Source organism: Balaenoptera ricei, chromosome 13, assembly GCF_028023285.1.
Source record: "Balaenoptera ricei isolate mBalRic1 chromosome 13, mBalRic1.hap2, whole genome shotgun sequence".
NCBI lineage: Eukaryota > Metazoa > Chordata > Mammalia > Artiodactyla > Balaenopteridae > Balaenoptera > Balaenoptera ricei.
This window is the reverse complement of record NC_082651.1, coordinates 31,097,977-31,116,134: the sequence shown is the minus strand read 5'-3', so window position 1 is coordinate 31,116,134 and position 18,158 is coordinate 31,097,977. Positions and strand designations below refer to the sequence as shown.

At 37.5% G+C, this 18,158-nt stretch overlaps 1 protein-coding gene across 1 annotated transcript in view; it reads right to left on the bottom strand.

Moving 5' to 3' along the window:
* M1AP (meiosis 1 associated protein) overlaps positions 1–18,158 on the bottom strand; it is an 89,916-nt gene that overhangs the window by 69,265 nt on the left and 2,493 nt on the right. The window contains exon 2 of the mRNA XM_059942725.1: positions 15,338–15,629. Coding sequence (XP_059798708.1) covers positions 15,338–15,577 — 240 coding nt within the window. The 5' untranslated portion in view covers positions 15,578–15,629. The remainder of the gene's footprint in view (positions 1–15,337; positions 15,630–18,158) is intronic.

Here is an 18,158-nt window from a genome sequence, read left to right as displayed (position 1 = left end):
AGGCTCAGTAATTGTGGCTCACGGGCCTAGTTGCTCCACGGCATGTGGGATCTTCCCAGACCAGGGCTTGAACCCATGTCCCCTGCATTGGCAGGCAGATTCTCAACCACTGAGCCACCAGGGAAGCCCCAACATTAATATTCTTAATATGTAAAAAGCACCTACAAATAAATAGATATCTGAAACACACTCTTCCACCACCTAACAATATACATACTAGATAAAACACAAATATCTTTTATATGTATAGTTGAATTCATAAGAAATTAAGGGAAATCCCCAGGTACCAAAGTGGGGACAACAGGAAACTACAGTGTGAGATAGGTATAAAAGTCTTGGCTTTACTTGTTAATCTTGGGAACCTAGGGCTTTGTGTTGTAAAGGAGAAGGAGACAAGGCCTTAGGCCCTCATAAGGAGAAGAGTTGGAACTGCCATCCTGGCTCAAAGTTAAGACCATTCAAAAGGTTATTTTCTCAGTGAAAAGGTGGGCTAGAAAGAATCTACTCGCTGGTCAAGGGAGGTGACAATGAAACTTGGCTTATGTGAGCTCTGAGTAGAAATGAGAAAGAAATCACTGCTGGGACCTAGAAACCACGTATCTCCCCTCATGTGGGTTTGGGATTTGTCTTTATCTGCAGGGTCTAGGAAACCCTAAGTTTAAAACATAACTTAAAGTGGTCCTGGGTTGATAGCACCTCAGGTATACACCCTAAACTCAGTCCTCACAGAATTCTCACACATTAAGATCAGCTTAAGGTAAGCTAATAATCCAAAATTACAAAATCAGTGAGGAAACAAACATTATGAGAGAGAGTCTGCAGAAACAACAAACAGGAGAATTAGAATACCAACCACTTCAGATATTAGAATTATCACATATATTTAAGTACCTTTAAGATGTTTAAAGAAATAAAAGAGGGATTCAACACCATGAACAAAGAATTAAAAAACTATCAAAAAAGGACCAGAAAGGGCTTCCCTGGTGGTGCAGTGGTTGAGAATCTGCCTGCCAATGCAGGGGACACGGGTTCGAGCCCTGGTCTGGGAAGATCCCACATGCCGTGGAGCAACTAGGCCCGTGAGCCACAACTACTGAGCCTGCGCGTCTGGAGCCTGTGCTCCGCAACAAGAGAGGCCACGATAGTGAGAGGCCCGCGCATCGCGATGAAGAGTGGCCCCCACTTGCCGCAACTAGAGAAAGCCCTCGCACAGAAACGAAGACCCAACACAGCCAAAACTAAATAATAAATAAATTTTAAAAAAAAAGAAAAGAAAAAAGGACCAGAAAGATTTGAACATTACCAGGGTAACTGTACACTGAAGTAAAGGGGATAATCAGACGTTTCAGGGTCTACTGGACACTGGCTATGAACTGACACTAATTCTAGGAGATCCCAAACATCATTGTTGCCCACTAGTCAGAGTAGGGGCTTGTGGAGGTCAGGTGATCAACGAAATTTTATATCAGGTCCAGGGGGTCCCCAAATGCATCCTGTGGCTATTTCCTCAGTTTTAGAAAGCATAATTGGAATAGACATACCTAACATCTGGCAGAATCCCCACATTAGTTCCCTGACCTGTGGAGTGAGGGCAATTATGGTGGGAAAGGCCAAGTGGAAGCCTCTAGAACTGCCTCTACTTAGGAAAATAATAAAAGTAATACTGAATTTCTGGAGGAATTGCAGAAATTAGTGCCACCATCAAGGACTTGAAAGATGCCGGGGTGGTGATTTCTACCATATCCCCATTCAACTTGCCAATTTGGCCTGTACAGAAGACAGACGGGTCTTGGAGAATGATAGTGGATTATCATAAACTTAACCAGGTGGTGACTCCAACGGCAGTTGCTGTACTAGATGTGGTTTCATTGCTTGAGCAAATTAACACATCTCCTGGTACCTGGTATGCAGCTATTGATCTGGCAAATGCCTTTTCTCCACTCCTGTCTATAAGGTCCCACAGAAGCAGTTTGCTTTCAGCTGCCAAGGCCAGCAATACACCTTCACTGTCCTACCTCAGGGGTATATCAATTCTCCAGCCCTATGTCATAATTTAGTTCACAGGGATTTTTGACTGCCATTCCCTTCCACAAGCTATCACACTGGCCCATTACATTAATGACATTATGCTGAGTGGACCTAGTGAGCAAGAAGTAGCGCCTACTCTAACTTATTGGTAAGACATTTGTACGCCAGAGGGTAGGAAATAAATTCGACTAAAATTCAGGGGCCTTCTACCTCAGTGAAATTCCTAGGGGTACATTGGTATGGGGCATGTTGCGATGCCCCATCTAAGGTGACGAATAAGTTTGTTGCTTTTGGAGTAGAAGAGAGCATCTAAAGGTCAAACTGCTTTTTAAACAGATGCTCAACATATTTCTACTTTTAGCTCTACCTTCATTCTTACCTCCAGAAGTACTTGATTTTACCAATTCCTAAGGCTTTTGAGAACTTGGTGGTTTAAAATGCTTTCTTCCTTGGGTTTCCCACTACTGGCTTAAGATTTAGCTCTCTTGGGACTGCTAAGTCAATTATCACTTTTCACCTGTATTATAGTTTCCAAAATTTTGTTGCGATTTTTCTTCTCTCATTCAACAAGCATTCAAGATTCAAAGGTTACAAAAGAATATGTAGAAAAAGTCACCTTCCTACTCTTGTTCTTCAGCTAACCAGTACTTTACTGCAGGCAATCAATATTACTAGCTTTATTGGGTATCTTTCCAGAGATATTTCTTTACATGGAAGAAAATATAAATGATAAACTTGATCTTTCTTCTTACCAAAATAGAAGAGATTATGATACTCTTTCATATCTTGATTTTGTTGCAGAGTAAATTTGGGTAATCACTACATTCAATATATAAAAAGTGTCAATTTTTATGGCTACATAGTATTCCATTAATGGATGGACCATAACTTTATTTAACCAACTCCCTATTAATTAACATTAGGTTGTTTCCAATCTTTTGCTATTGCAAACAATGCTGAAATGAATAATCTTATACTCAAATCATTTTTGCACATATGAAAACATATCTGTAGGATAAGTTTCTAAAAACAGACTTGTGAGACTTCCCTGGTGGTCCAGTGGTTAAGACTCTGTGCTCCCAATGCAGGGGGCCTAGGTTTGATCCCTGGTTGGGAAACTAAGATCCCACATACTGCAACTAAGCCCATGCACTCTAGAGCCCATGCGCCACAACTTGAGAAGCACATGTGCAGCAACGAAGACCCAGTGCAGCCAAAACAAAACAAAACAAAACCTATTAAAAACAGACTTGCTAGGTTAAAGGGTATGTAAATTGTGATACCAAATTGCCCACTATAGAAATTGTGTTAAAATATATGCCCATAAATGGCATATAAGGGTGTCTGCTTCTTTATATCCTCATAAACAGTATGTCATTAAACTTAAAAAAAAAATCTTTGCCAGCCAAATAGGTGAAAAATAATAGCATCTCAATGTAGTTTTAACTTGCATTTCTTTTATAAGTGAGACTGAACATATTCAATGTTTCAGCATCATGTGTATTTCCTTTAATGAAAACTGTATATAATTTCTCACTTTCTATTGATTGTTGGTCATTATCTTTATTGATTTTAAGGAGATCTTTATGCGGTTAGGTAAATTAACCCTATGTGATATAGAAGCAAATATTTTTCCTCATATTGTTAGTTGTCTTTAGATTTTACACACAGTATTTTTTTTTTTTTTGGCCAAGTGTATATTTTCTATTTTCTATTTTCTATATTTATTCAGCTGAATTTATTAATCTTTTATTTTTGGAATTTTGGCTTTTGTGTTATGCTTAGAAAGGCCTTTCTTACTGTTACATTTTCCCCCATGGTCTGTATGTTAATTGTTGATTCATTGCCTCTCAGCTCAAAATTCACGCTTCAGTGTATCTCTGCAATAATGGGCAGAATTCTACTTTAAGTCTTTCTCCTTTACAGTAATCATGATGTTAAGTTTTCTGAGTAGAGTGTACTGGAGGGACATTGCAGGAGGAAGGTGCACTCCTGCTGAAAGCAGTGGGGTATGAAGTTACCTGGTAGTGCTCCACCCACATGCCCAGAACTTGTAGGCCCTTAGTGTTATGGACTTAATGTTTGTGTCCCCTTAAAATTCATAAATTGAAGCCCTAACTCCCAATGTGATGGTATTTAGAGGAAAGGCCTCTGGGACGTAATTAGGTTTAGATGAGGTCATGAGAGTGGGGCCCCCATGATGGGATTGATGCTCTTAGAAGAAGAATAGACACCAGAGCTCTCTCTTCATGTACATGCACTGAGGAAAGGCCATGTGAGCACATAGCAAGAAAGCCGCTGTCTGCAAGATGGAAGAGGACTCTCACCAGAGCCTGACCAGGCTGGCACCCTGATCTTGGACTTCCAGCCTTCTAAACCTTGAGAAAATAAATGTCTATTGTTTAAACCAGCCAGTCAAAGCCTGAGCTGACTAAGACACTGGGAACTTCTCAGCCCTAACCTGATCACCTGTCAGCTGTCCACTCAGCATGGACACTGCATGCTTCAGGCCTCCTGCCTGCACTGATGCCTGATTCCCTTTGCTCACCTGTCCCTCCCCTCAGAAGTTTTGTCTCCTGTGGTCCTCCGAATGCTGCTGTTCTTCCAACACGGACACTGCTTACTCCAGGCCTCCTGCCCACACTGGCTTCTCCACTCTCTGCATGCCTATGCATCAGCCACTGTGCCTACACCTGGAGGGTTGCTTCCTGCTTTCCCAGTAGCCATGGACCAGCTCTGGCTTGAGCAAACCAGTGAACTTCTTTGCATCCAGTGAGCTGCAACCATATATTCTCCAACTGGGTCTAAACCCCAGCCTTGGGAAAGGGGTCCCCTTTCCAAGTTTGTCCTTCTTTGAGATCTCTCCCTCAGCCCTAGGGTACCACAAAAAGCTCTCCTATATCTTATAATTGCTATATTATCATAGTTTAATATGTTAAACTATGTTAAAATACTCTATATACTTTTTCCTTGTTTAAATCACTGTGTGGTTTCTATTTCCTGATTGGACCCAGACTGATACAGTCTGTTCTAGTACTTAGATATTTTCAATTTTTACATTTAAATCTTTGATCCATCTGCAACTACTGAGCCTGCGCTCTAGGGCCCGCGAGCCACAACTACTGAAGCCTGCACGCCTAGAGCCCATGCTCCGCAACAAGAGAAGCCACCACAATGAGAAGACCGTGCACCGCAACGAAGAGTAGCCCCCACTCTCTGCAACTAGAGAAAGCCGGTGCGCAGCAACAAAAACCCAACGCAGCCAAAAATAAATAAATAAATAAATTTATTTAAAAAAAATTTTTTTTTTGGAATTTATACTGGTGTAAGCTGTGTGTATGACTCTAACTTAATTTCTTCCCACATGGCTACCTAGTTTGTTGAATAATTTTTTCAACTAATGTTAAATAGCATCATTATTATACACTAAATCCCCCCATGTTATTTGGGTCTATTTCTGGACTTTAAATTGTATTCTATTGCTGTTTTTTCAATTTCCAGTATCACACTGTGAATATCTGTTTAATATTTGAGAGAAAGAGTCTCTAGCTATTCTTGTTTGTTTTTTGTTTCTAATTTTAACTTTATTATCAAGATGTCTAGTTCTTCTGTTAGAAATTTTACTGGGAATTGCATTACATTTATAGATTAATTTAGAGATAACTGACATCTTTCTGGTCTGAGTCCTCCCAAGAACTAATGACTTTTCATTTGTTCAAGTCTTCTTCTGTGTTTCTCAATAGCATTTTAATTCATATAAATCTTGCACATTTATTATTATTTTCATTCATAAGCATTTATTTGATCATTTTGGTTATTGTGATGAGAACTTTTCTGCCATTTTAACTTCTGGTTTGTCGTTCTGGAAGAATATAAAGGGCACTTATTATTATGTTTTAAAAAATAAATTTATTTATTTTATTTATTTTTGGCTGTGCTGGGTCTTCGTAGCTGTGCGGTCTTTCTCTAGTTGCGGTGTGCGGGGACTACTCTTCGTTGTGGTGCATGGTCTTCTTATTGCAGTGGCTTCTCTTGTTGCAGAGCACGTGCTCTAGGCACACGAGCTTCAGTAGTTGTGGCACATGGGCTCAGTAGTTGTGGCTCACGGGCTCCAGAGCGCAGGCTCAGTAGTTGTGGTGCACAGGCTTAGTTGCTCTGTGGCATGTGGGATCTTCCTGGACTGGGGCTCGAACCCTTGTCCCCTGCATTGGCAGGCGGATTCTTAACCACTGTGCCACCAGGGAAGCCCTAAAGGGTACTTATATCTGTATTAATATTTGTACCTCATCATTGTCGTGAATTCTTTTGTTGTTTGAAATAATTTTCTAGTTGATTCTTTTGGGTTTTCTAGATATATTACCATTAATCTGCAAACGACGATCATTTTCTCTTTTTTTTTTTGGCCATGCCACGGGGCATGTGGGATCTTAGTTCCCCGGATCAAACCCGCGCCCCCCTGCAGCAGAAGCGCAGAGTGTTTTTAACCACTGGACCACCAGGGAAGTCCCTCCTTTCCTTGTTTCTATATTCTAACTTCTTTTTTATGTGTGCAATTATATTAGTGAAAATCTCTAAAATACTGTTAGATAACAGTGATGATAGCAAACTTACTTGTCTTACACAGGCATATATTCAGTGTCTTTTCACTAAGTAAGATCTGGTTTTTGAGTTGTCATAGACATACACTATGGGAATAGCCACCTGTTCCTAATTTTTTAAGGTTTTTTAAAAAAAGATTGGATGTTGCACTTTATTAAACACCATTTTTCAGTATGTATGGAAATAAACACGATAATATTTTTCTTAGATATATTAACATAGTAAACTATATTAATAGATTTCAGTACTGCACCATTTCTGCATTCCTGTAGATGATTTTTTTAATATGAGCTGGATTCTATTGTTAATACTTTATTTGGGATGTTTAATAGATAGTCATAAGTGAGACTGGTCTGTAGTTTTTCTTTGCTGGATTTTAGGATCAATATTACATTATCTTCACAAAAAGAATTTGGAAGGATTTTTTTTTCTTTCTGTGGTATAAAATGATTAAAAAACTTAACAATCTGTTCTTTAAAAGTCTGGTATTATTCCCCTGCAAAACCATTTGGTTTCAGTACTTTATTTTGGGGGAGGGTAGTTCTTTGATAACTTTCCCTATTCCTTTTATGGGAAATGGCAGGTTTCTGTCTCTTCCGAATTCACTTTCAGTAATTATATTTTCATGGAGAATTATGCATTTCGCACAAGTGTGGTTACTGTCTCCTTATCTTATTTTGTGTATATGTGCCTTTTCCCCCTGCCCTTTTCCTAAAACTAAGTTAACTAATGGCTGATCTATTTCCTATTTTTTCCCCAAAGAACAAATTTGGATTTAGTCATTTGTTCTACAATTTTCTATTTTCATATGCATTATTGTTTGTTTTTATCTTTATTATTTCCTTCCTTTAGCTTTCCTTAAGCTTGTTTTTTCTTTTCTTCTTGAGTTGCTTGCTTCATTTATTTTCAGTTTTTCTGGTTTACTAATATAAAATAATGAAATTTATATAGTTTAAAGATATGAATTTTTCTCAGCATTAACTTTTTTTGTATCACATAGGTCTGATATGTAGTGTTTCATTATTATTATTTCCTAGATATACTGCAATTTTTGCCTGATTTCCTCTTTGATTCAAAAGCTATTAAACAGCTGAAAAATTTCCAGGTGGTAGTGACTTTTTGTTCTGTATTTGCTATTTATTTCTAGTTTTATTGCATTGTATTCAGAGAATGTTGACTGATCTACTTGTACTTTTTGGAATTCATCAAAGTTTTGGGGTTTATTTGTGGCTTAACATACGGTCAACTTTTGTGACTATTCCATGAGCACTTCAGGAAGGTGCAGATTTCTTTCATCCATATATTTCTTTAAAAAATGTTGATGCTATGTTATTTGGTACACTGGTATTCAAAACTGATATATTTTCAATAGACTCTCCCTCCAACAAGCTCTCTTACTGAATATATTTCTTATGCTCCTCTTGATAATTCTCTACTCTTCTCTGCTTTGTGTCCTAGCATTAAAGTGCCATTCTTAGTCGTGTTTAGTGCTTTTTGCTCTAAATTCAATGATGTCTGATATTAAAATCATGCTTTTTGTTTTTTTATTACGGGCTGCACTTGCCTAGTATACCTTTGCCCTTTTATTTTCAACCTTTCTGAATCACTTTGTTGTAGTCTCTTGAATACAGCAGAATTTTGTTTTGCAATCAAATCTGTTTTTAAAGTACTTTAATAGGTAAGTTTAGTTATTTTTAGTTATATTATTTTAAGGTATACACTGTTTTCATAGCTTTTGAAAAATCACTATACTGTGTAAATTTGTTTGCTCTATATATGTTTTCCTTGCCCTAATTAGAAAGGTTTGTATTTGTTTTAGGGGTTATCTTTATAATTCCATGTTTATATAATTCCCCTAAGTTATTTCTTTAGCAATATCCATTAATGAGTGATGAAAATCTCCACTTTCCAATGATAAAAATTGTATATTTCCTTTTCTTACTCTCCCCACCCTCCTGCAGCACTCAATTACAGTTTATTATCTTTATTGGAGTTTACCTGAACACTATTTAATATAATATATTCTTTTTTTTTTAAAATTTATTTATTTTATTTATGGCTGTGTTGGGTCTTCGTTTCTGTGCGAGGGCTTTCTCTAGTTGTGGCAAGCGGGGGGTCACTCTTCATAGCGGTGCGCGGGCCTCTCACTATCGCGGCCTCTCTTGTTGCGGAGCACAGGCTCCAGATGCACAGGCTCAGTAATTGTGGCTCACAGGCCCAGTGGCTCCGCGGCATGTGGGATCTTCCCAGACCAGGGCTCGAACCTGTGTCCCCTGCATTGGCAGGCAGATTCTCAACCACTGCGCCACCAGGGAAGCCCCAATATAATATATTCTTATTATTTGCCACTTTTAAATGATTCTATTGAAGATCAGCTAGTAAGGATAAGAAAATAAATGTAATAGGCAAATTAGACCACTACTGGTCCTCAAATACCATTGTAGATCATATATGATTTAAATAACTTCTTTGTTCTCATGAAAAGGTAAAAGAATTGGTAAAATCTTCACAGTAACGGAATTCTTCTGAAACTCTGATTTGAGAGATTAATCATTTTGGTCAAATTTCTTTATATTAAGGGCACAATGGATATAAAAGGAATTCTAATATTTTAATTATAATTCCTTTGTCAAGATTTCTCATAAAAAGTTCAGAATTATTTTATTATACTCATAAATTAAATATGAGGAGATAAATTGAGGTGTTCAATTTAGGCAAGATTTCCTACCTGCTGTCTTCCTCCACTTACATTTTGAGCTAACTCTGCAGATAGAAAACGTCAGATACTTAGATAGGTCAGATAAAATGGATTTAAGGTAATATTTTTTTCTTTAAACAAAGATTGGACTGTTCCATACATAAGGTAATGGCATTGTTTCAGTGATTTTCTTGAGCTTTTGACCATGGTTGAACTTACTGTTCTTTTGGATGGAAATTTTGGCTTGCAATTTTTCCTGAGTTACCAGAGGTTGTTTTTAGTCTAGAACCATCTGTCTTTCCTAATGGAGTGAATAAGGGGTCAGGGGATTCATCTAAGGCCAAATGTACTGAGGAGTACCAGAGGCATAGAGCATAGTCAATTGAAGAAGGAAATGAAATCCTTTTACCTTTGTTTGGGACATGAGCTCATCTCCCAAAAAGCCTCCTATGCTGAATATCTTCATTTACCCTTCCAGATCACTCTCAACTTTTCTTTATCCCTATTGCCTGACAGAAGATAGATATCACAGCCAAATGTGGTCATGGGACAGACATGCACAAGGAAAATGGCACAATAGAGGAACATACTTGCCGTATGGTCGTAAACATCACTATCACTTTCACTCTGTCCTCAGTGTACTTGTAGGAAACTCCAGTTTTATGGAGTGAGAGTTGTACATTTTGTTTATCCATTGACCAGTTAACAGACATTTGTAGCTCTGTTGTTTAGTGGGTACACATTTAAGATTGCTGTCTTTTGTTGGATTGACTCTTTTTTTTCTTTTGGAAAATTTTTTTAAAAAAATTATACTTGATATACAACGTTGTGTTAGTTTCAGGTGTACAGCAAAGTGATTCAGATACAGTTGTGTTAGTTTCAGGTGTACAGCAAAGTGATTCAGATACATATATATGTATATACACACACATATATATATTCTTTTTCAGATTCTTTTCCATTATAGGTTATTACAAGATATTGAATATAGTTCCCTGTGCTATACAGTAGGCCCTTGTTGTTTATTGTATATATAGTAGTGCGTATCTGCTAATCCCAAACTCCTAATTTATCCCTCCTCCCTTTCCCCCTTTGGTAACCATAAGTTTGTGTTCTCTGTCTGTGGGTCTGTTTCTGTTTTGCAAATTCATTTTGTATCATTTTTTTTAGATTCCACACGTAAGTGGTATCATATGGTATTTGTCTTTGTCTGACTTACTTCACTTAGAATGATAATCTCTAGGTCTATCCATGTTGCTGCAAATGGCACTATTTCATTCTTTTTTATGGCTGAGTAAAATTGTATATATATACCACATCTTCTTTATCCATTCATCTGTCGATGGACCCTTAGGTTGCTTCCATGTCTTGGCTATTGTAAACAGTGCTGCTATGAACACTGGGGTGCATGTATCTTTTCAAATTAGGGTTTCCTCCAGATATATATGCCCAGGCATGGGATAGCTGGATCATATGGTAACTCTATTTTTAGTTTTTTAAGGAACCCCCATACTATTCTCTGTAGTGGCTGCACCAATTTACATTCCCACCAACAGTGCAGGAGGTTCCCTTTTCTCCACAACCTCTCCAGCATTTATTATTTGTAGGCTTTTTTTGATGGCCATTCTGACTAGTGTGAGGTGATACCTCATTGCAGTTATTTGCATTTCTCTAATAATTAGCAGTGTTGAGCATCTTTTCATGTGCCTGTTGGCCATCTGTATGCCTTCTTTGGAGAAATGTCTATTTAGGTCTTCTGCCCATTTTTAAAATTTATTTATTTATTTTCAATATTGAACTGTATGAGCTGTTTGTATATTTTGGAAATTAAGCCCTTGTTGGTCGCATCATTTGCAAATAGTTTCTCCCATTCTGTAGGCTGTCTTTTCATTTTGTTTATGGTTTCCTAGTTTGATTTGGTCCCATTTGTTTATTTTTGCTTTTATTTCTTTTGCCTTGGGAGACTGACCTAAGAAAACATGGCTACAATTTATGTCAGATATTTTGCCTATGTTCTTTTCTAGGAGTTTTATGCTGTCATGCTTTATATTTAAGTCTTTAAGCCATTTTGAGTTTATTTTTATGTATGGCATAAGGGAGTGCTCTAACTTCACTGATTTACATGTTGCTGTCCGGCTTTTCCAATACCACTTGCTGAAGAGACTGTCTTCTCCATTGTATATTCTTGCTTCCTTTGTTGAAGATTAATTGACTGTAGGTGTGTGGGCTTATTGCTCAGCTCTCTATTCTGTTCCATTGACCCGTATGTCTGTTTTTGTGCCAATATCACAGTTGTTGTTTTTTTTTTTTTTGTGGCTGCACCACATGGCATGCAGGATCTTAGTTCCCTGACCAGTGTTGAACCAGTGCCCCCTACAGTGGGAGTGTGGAGTCTTAACCACTGGACCACCAGGGAAGTTCCCAGGCTGTTTTGATTACTGTAGCTTTGTAGTATTGTCTGAAGTCTGGCGGGAGGGCACGGGGTGGTTATGCCTCCAGCTTTGTTCTTTTTCTTTAGGATTGCTTCGGCAATTCTAGGTCTTTGGGGTTCCATATAAATTTTAGGACTATTTGTTCTTGTTCTGTGACTCTTTTTATCATTATGTCTACTTAATTTGATATATTAATAATGTTTTGATTGTTATCATGGTATATCTTTTTCCATCCTTTTACTTTCAACCTACTTCTATTGTGTTTGAAGTTAGTTTCCTGTAGATAGGATACAGTTGGGTCATGCCCCCACCTCCGCCAATCTCTTTTATTTATTTATTTATTGCCATGCCGTGCAGCTTGTGGGACCTTATTTCCCCAACCAGGGATCGAACCTGGGCCCCTGTCAGTGGAAGCAGAGAGTCCTAACCACTGGACGACCAGGGAATTCCCTCTTTCTTTTAATTGGTGTATTAAAACCATTTACATTTTTAAAAATAAATTTTTTTATTTTATTTATTTATTTTTGGCTGCTTTGGGTCTTTGTTGTTGCATGCGGGCTTTCTCTAGTCACGGCAAGTGGGGCCTACTCTTCGTTGCAGTGCATGGGCTTCTTACTGTGGTGGCTTCTCTTGTTGCGGAGCATGGGCTCCAGGTGCATGGGCTTCAGTAGTTGCAGCATGCAGGCTCAGCAGTTGTGGCTTGCGGGCTCTAGAGCACAGGCTCAGTATTGTGGTGCATGGGCTTAGTTGCTCCGTGGCATGTGGGATCTTCCCGGACCAGGGATAGGCGCCACCAGGGAAGCCCATAAAACCATTTACATTTAATGTAATTATTGGTATGTCAGCCTGTTGATTTATTTGTTGCTTTCTGTTTGTTCCCTCAGTTTTTCATTTCTCTGTTTTCTTTTACCTATCTTCCTGTGGGTTAATTGAATATTTTCTTAGAATTCCATTTTGATTTATCTATAGTGTTTCTGAGTGTATCTCTTTATATAGATTTTTTAAGTGGTTGTTTTAAGTATTGCATTATACATATACATCCTTATCACAGTATACTGGTGTCAATATTTTACCATTTTGAATGAAGTGTAAAAACCTTAATTTCCTTTAAGTCCTTTTATCCTCCCCTGTTTATAATGTAATTATCCTAAATAGTTCCTCTATATACACTAGCACTAACAACAATATCAGACAATGTTATAATTTTTGCTTCAATTGTCAAATATAATTTAGAAGACTCTATAGAAAGTCTATTATCTTTATTCATATTTTATTCTTTCCATTCTTCTTTCTTCCTTCCGGATATTACAAGAGTCTTTCTTTTATAATTTCCTTTCTGATTCGAGAACTTCCTTTAGCCATTCTGTTAAGGTAGGTCTGTTGGTGACAAATTCTTAGTTTTCCCTCATCTGAGAATATCTTGATTTCTGATTCATTCCTTAAGGATATTTTCACTGGATACAGAGTTCTAGGTTAACAGTTCTTTTCTTTCAGCATTTGAAAAATGTGACACTTCCTCTGGCCTTCATGGTTTCTAATGAAAAGAATCTATCATTACTTGATTGTTTCTCCCTTATAGGTAAGGTGTCAGTGTCCCGCTCTCAAGAGTCTTTCTTTGTCTTTAGTTTTTAGAATTTTGATTATGATGTGTCTTAGAATGGATTTCTTTGTGTTTATTCTGTTTGGGGCTCCACCAGCCTCTTGAATCTTTAGGTTTATAACTTTTGCCAAATTTGGGAAACTTTCAGTGATTATTTCTTTAAGTATTTGTCCAGCTCCACCCTCCTGTCCCTTTCCTCTTGGACTGTGATGACATAAATGTTAGCTCTTTGTTATAGTCTCACAGATCCCTGTGGCTTTGCTAATTTTTTTTTAAAGTCTCTTTTCTCTCTGTTGCTCAGATTGGGTAATTTCTATTCTGTTTTCAAGTTCCTCTGTCCTCTCCATTTTGCCCATCCATAGTAGATTTTTGTTTTTAAAATTATGGGTATTGCATTTTTCAGCCTAAAATTTCTATTTGGTTTTTCTTTATACTTCTATTTCTTTGGTGAGACTTTATATTTTTCCATTTGTGCAAGCACGTTCATAACTGCTTGTTGGAATATTTTTATGATGGCTGCTTCAAAAGTGTTTTCAGATAATTCTAACACCTGTGTCATCTCAGTGTTGGTGTCTGTTGTCTTCTCATTCAAGTTGGGATTTTCCTGGTTCTTGATAATCATGAGTGATTTTTTGTGTGTGTGTGTGTGTATTCTGGACATTTTGGGTATTATGTTGTAAGACTCTGGATCTTGTTTAAATCTTCTGCTTTAGTAGGCCTATTTTGACACTGCACCAATGGGAGAAGTGAGGTTTCCTGTCACTTCTCTGTCAGGTTGGGGTGTGACTCTATTTGGCCTCTAATTACATCCCGGATTACTGGGATGTAATTACTGTCAGGTTGGGGTGTGACTCTATTTGGCCTCTAATTACATCCCAGAAGGGAGGGTGCCTTGTTACCTCTGGGTGGGGGTAGAAGTTCAGGTTCCTCAAAGGCCCCCCCACTGACACCCTGGGGGTAGGTAAGCTTCATTACCATTAAGCGTTCCACTAGGAAAAATGTCCTAAAAGTCCTGGCTTCCCACTAGGACTTCACTGACACCATCCTGCCTTGGAGATAAAAAGATGCCTCACTGCCACTTCCCACATGGCCTCCTCTGACACCACCTCAATAGGGAGGGGGAGAGATAGAAACCTTGTTAATGTTGGATGGGTTGGAGGGAGTCCAGGCTCCCACGTGGCTTCCATGGACACTATGTGGGAGGAGGTCTTATTCACACCAGGTAGGAATCAAAGTCCTGGCTCCCCATGAGGTCTTTTCTGACTATCCCAGCAGCATGGCTGCCTCAGGAAGAGGATTTACTAGAACCTCTGAAGTCTTTCCCACCCCTGAGCTTCTGAACTTTGTAAAGGGGAGAAAGTGAAGATCTGAATTTGTTTGAGGAGGAAAAGAGATAGTTGTCTATGTGTGAGAGAGCTTTGTAAAAGCATTGCCCTTAGCCCAGCCTTTGCCTTCTGAAACTCTAGGGGGAGTTTCACCTGAGTCCTATGTGGAAGTATAGAGAAAAAATATTTTCATATTTCTGCACAGTTGGGGCTTTCTGAGCAAAAAATCCTGGAACCTGGCTTAAAGGACAAGTCTTAGAAACTTAAAGGGTGATAGAGTAGCCAGAGACCTCTAAAGAAATCTAGAGATTTACTTCCCTGTGTTTACATTTCAAAGAGGGATGAAAGAGGTCAGTTGCTTACATTCCAAAGGACTGTAAATGCCAAAGTTTCTCTCCCTCTCTCAGGAGTGGAGGTGGGGGGTAAGATGTGGCCTATATACACTCCCATATTAATAATTTTGGGGTTCCTCTTCTGCAGTACAAATCCCCCATGTGTAGGATGACATCGGGCTCTTTCTGTTGCCTGTGGGGTATGGGGTATTGGGTATGGGGAATGGGCACAGTTATTACTGTAAGAATAAAAACTGTGATCTCTGCTCCAGAAACCTCATATCTGCTCTCAGGATAAAATGAACAAATATAGATATACTCACCACAAAGGGGAGGATGCACTCATGCTGATTTTGTACAACGTATAAGCTGAAGAGGGACATGCGGCTGGGGCCCATCAAGCTGCAGGCTAGAGAGAAAAAGTTCTGCAGAGCCTCACAGAGGTTGGAGCAGAGGTCAGCCCAGGATGGTAGAGCGATATGCACAATGAGAAGCCTTGGAGGTTGCTGGTAAATCTGTGTGGAATTACACGGCCCTTTACTAGTAGTTTGCCCATGATACATGGCAGCCAGACCAGGGGTGGAACTGTAGCCACCACTTTGATATTCTCTACACCTATAGGGAAGAAAAGAGAAATCACTGGCTTTCATAAAACTGAAAGTTGAAACAATGAACACAGGTCTAGGGGACTAAGTCCAGAAAGGAGTCAAACTAGGTACTAACTCAAGCTTCTCTAGGCTATCCCATCTGAACAGCTGCCAAGGGATCTAGATGTTTGCCTATAAAGGCTGAGAATGCTTAGAGATGTTGAGTGGAGCTAATCAAAAAGTCAAACTTCAGTCTCAAAGTAAGCTATTTGCCCTCATGACTTTGTTTCTTTATTGGCATTGTACTATATTATAATTTGTTTCTATGACTGCCTCTCATAATGTATTGTGAGCTTCCCAAGGACAGAGAACCTGTCTTGTCAACTCTATCAAAGCTTAGCAAAGTGTATATTTGGTACATAGTAATTCTTAAAAATGAAAATATAACCACATTTTCCCCTTCAAAACCCACTCAAGACCCTTTATGACTTGACCTTCAGCCTTATTAGAGGCTTTGTTTACCTCAAGTTTTTTACTTAAATAAAACCAAATATACCATTCACTTCAGTGCATTTGCTCTTGCTGTTTTCTCTACCTCCAACATCTTTGCTTTCTTTCTTTACTTACTACTTACACTTATCCCCAGGGCTCAGATTTGGAAAGGAGAACAAATGAGAACTTGGAACAAACATCAGGAATGAGACGGGAACATCATTATAAATCCTCAAACATGGAAAAGATTACAAGAGGATATAATGAACAACTTTATACCAGTAAGTTTAATAAAATGGACAAATTCCTAGAAAACCATATTTAACCAATACTAAATCAAAAAGAAAATTTAAAAACCTAAATAGTCTATAACCACTGAAAAAATTTAATTGGTAGTCAAGTATGTTCCCACAAGTAAACTACAGGGCCACATGATTCCACTGATGAATTCCATATTACTCTCAAAGACCAAGAATTTCAATCTTAAACAAATTCTTGCAGAGAATAGGAGAGGAACACCACTCATTTAATTTTACGAGGTTAGCATGACCTTTGATACTAAAATCAGATAATTTTTTATAAGAAAAAAAATTATAGGACAATCTCACCCATGAACTTTAAATGTAAAACTTACATGTTTAGATGTAAAAATCCTAAGCAAAATATAAGCAAATTGAAAAACAGCAATATATAAAAGGAATAACATATCATGACCAAGTTGGGTTTATCTCAAGAACATAAGGTTGACATAGCATTAGAAAAAGTCACTGTAATTCATCACGTTAAAATATTAAATGAGAAAAATTATATGATCATCTCAATAGATGCAGAAAAACAATTCATACATGATAAAGAATCAGTCTTAGTAAACTAGGAATAGACGATAGGAATAATCTGATAAAATATGTTTACAAAAATCTAGAGCAAATATCATTCTTAATGGTGAGGCTGAAAGTGTTCCATCCAAGACAAGGAGATGGTTATCATCACTTCTATTCAACACAGTAGTGAAGGTAGCAATAAGGCAAGACAAATAAATAAAAGGCATTGCAATGGAAGAAATAAAACTGTCATTGTTTGCAGATGATATGACTGATCATTTATATAGAAAATCTAAAAGAATCTACAGACTTTTATAATTTCATTCTTTTCCCCAAAGGTCTCATCTTTTATTAAATTTTATTCTTAGAGATCTGTTTTTTCTAATGTTAATTTATAATGACATCTTCTTAAATTCCATTTTTTGTTTTGTTGCTAATGTATAGAAATAAAATTGATTTTTGTATAATGATGTTGTATTTCACAACACTGCTGCACTCTCTTACTAGTTATAATAATTTATCTGTAGATCCTTTTTGTTCACAATCATTCATCTGTGAATAACGACATGCACCAGGATACATGAACAAAGTCAGATCATAGCAGCAAAAAGACTATTCATAATAGTCTTATTCACAATTACCCCCCATTGCAAACAACACAAATTTCAATCAACATTAGAATGGATAAAATCTGCTATATTCACACAACGATGACAATGAATGAACTAGAGTTACGTGCAATGACATGGATGGCTCTAAGAAACATAATACTGAATAAAAGAGCAAGACACAAAGAATACATATAGTATGATTCCATCTACATAGGTTTTAAAGACAAGCAAAAATATATTGTTTAGGAATGTGTACATTATGCTAAAACTATTTTTAAAGAACAAGGAAATGATTATCACAAAAATTTAGGTAGTGATTTTCTCTAGAAAGGGAGGAGGGCATTATTAGAAGGGACAAAAGGGGAGGTTCTGGAGTGTTGGCAATGTTCTATTTCTTGACCTTTATTGTGGTTACATGGGTGTTCACTTTATAATTATTAAAGTATATATTCATATCTTATGAAATTTTCTCTAAATATGTTATATTTAATAATAAAAATATTTCAAAAAGAACATTAGGACAATCATAAAAGAATATATTTTTTAGATTAAAAAAATATGTCTACACCTCTGGGAACTGAAATGATTCTGTACTATTGTGTTTTAGCTAAAGAATGCAGGGAAAATAAAAGC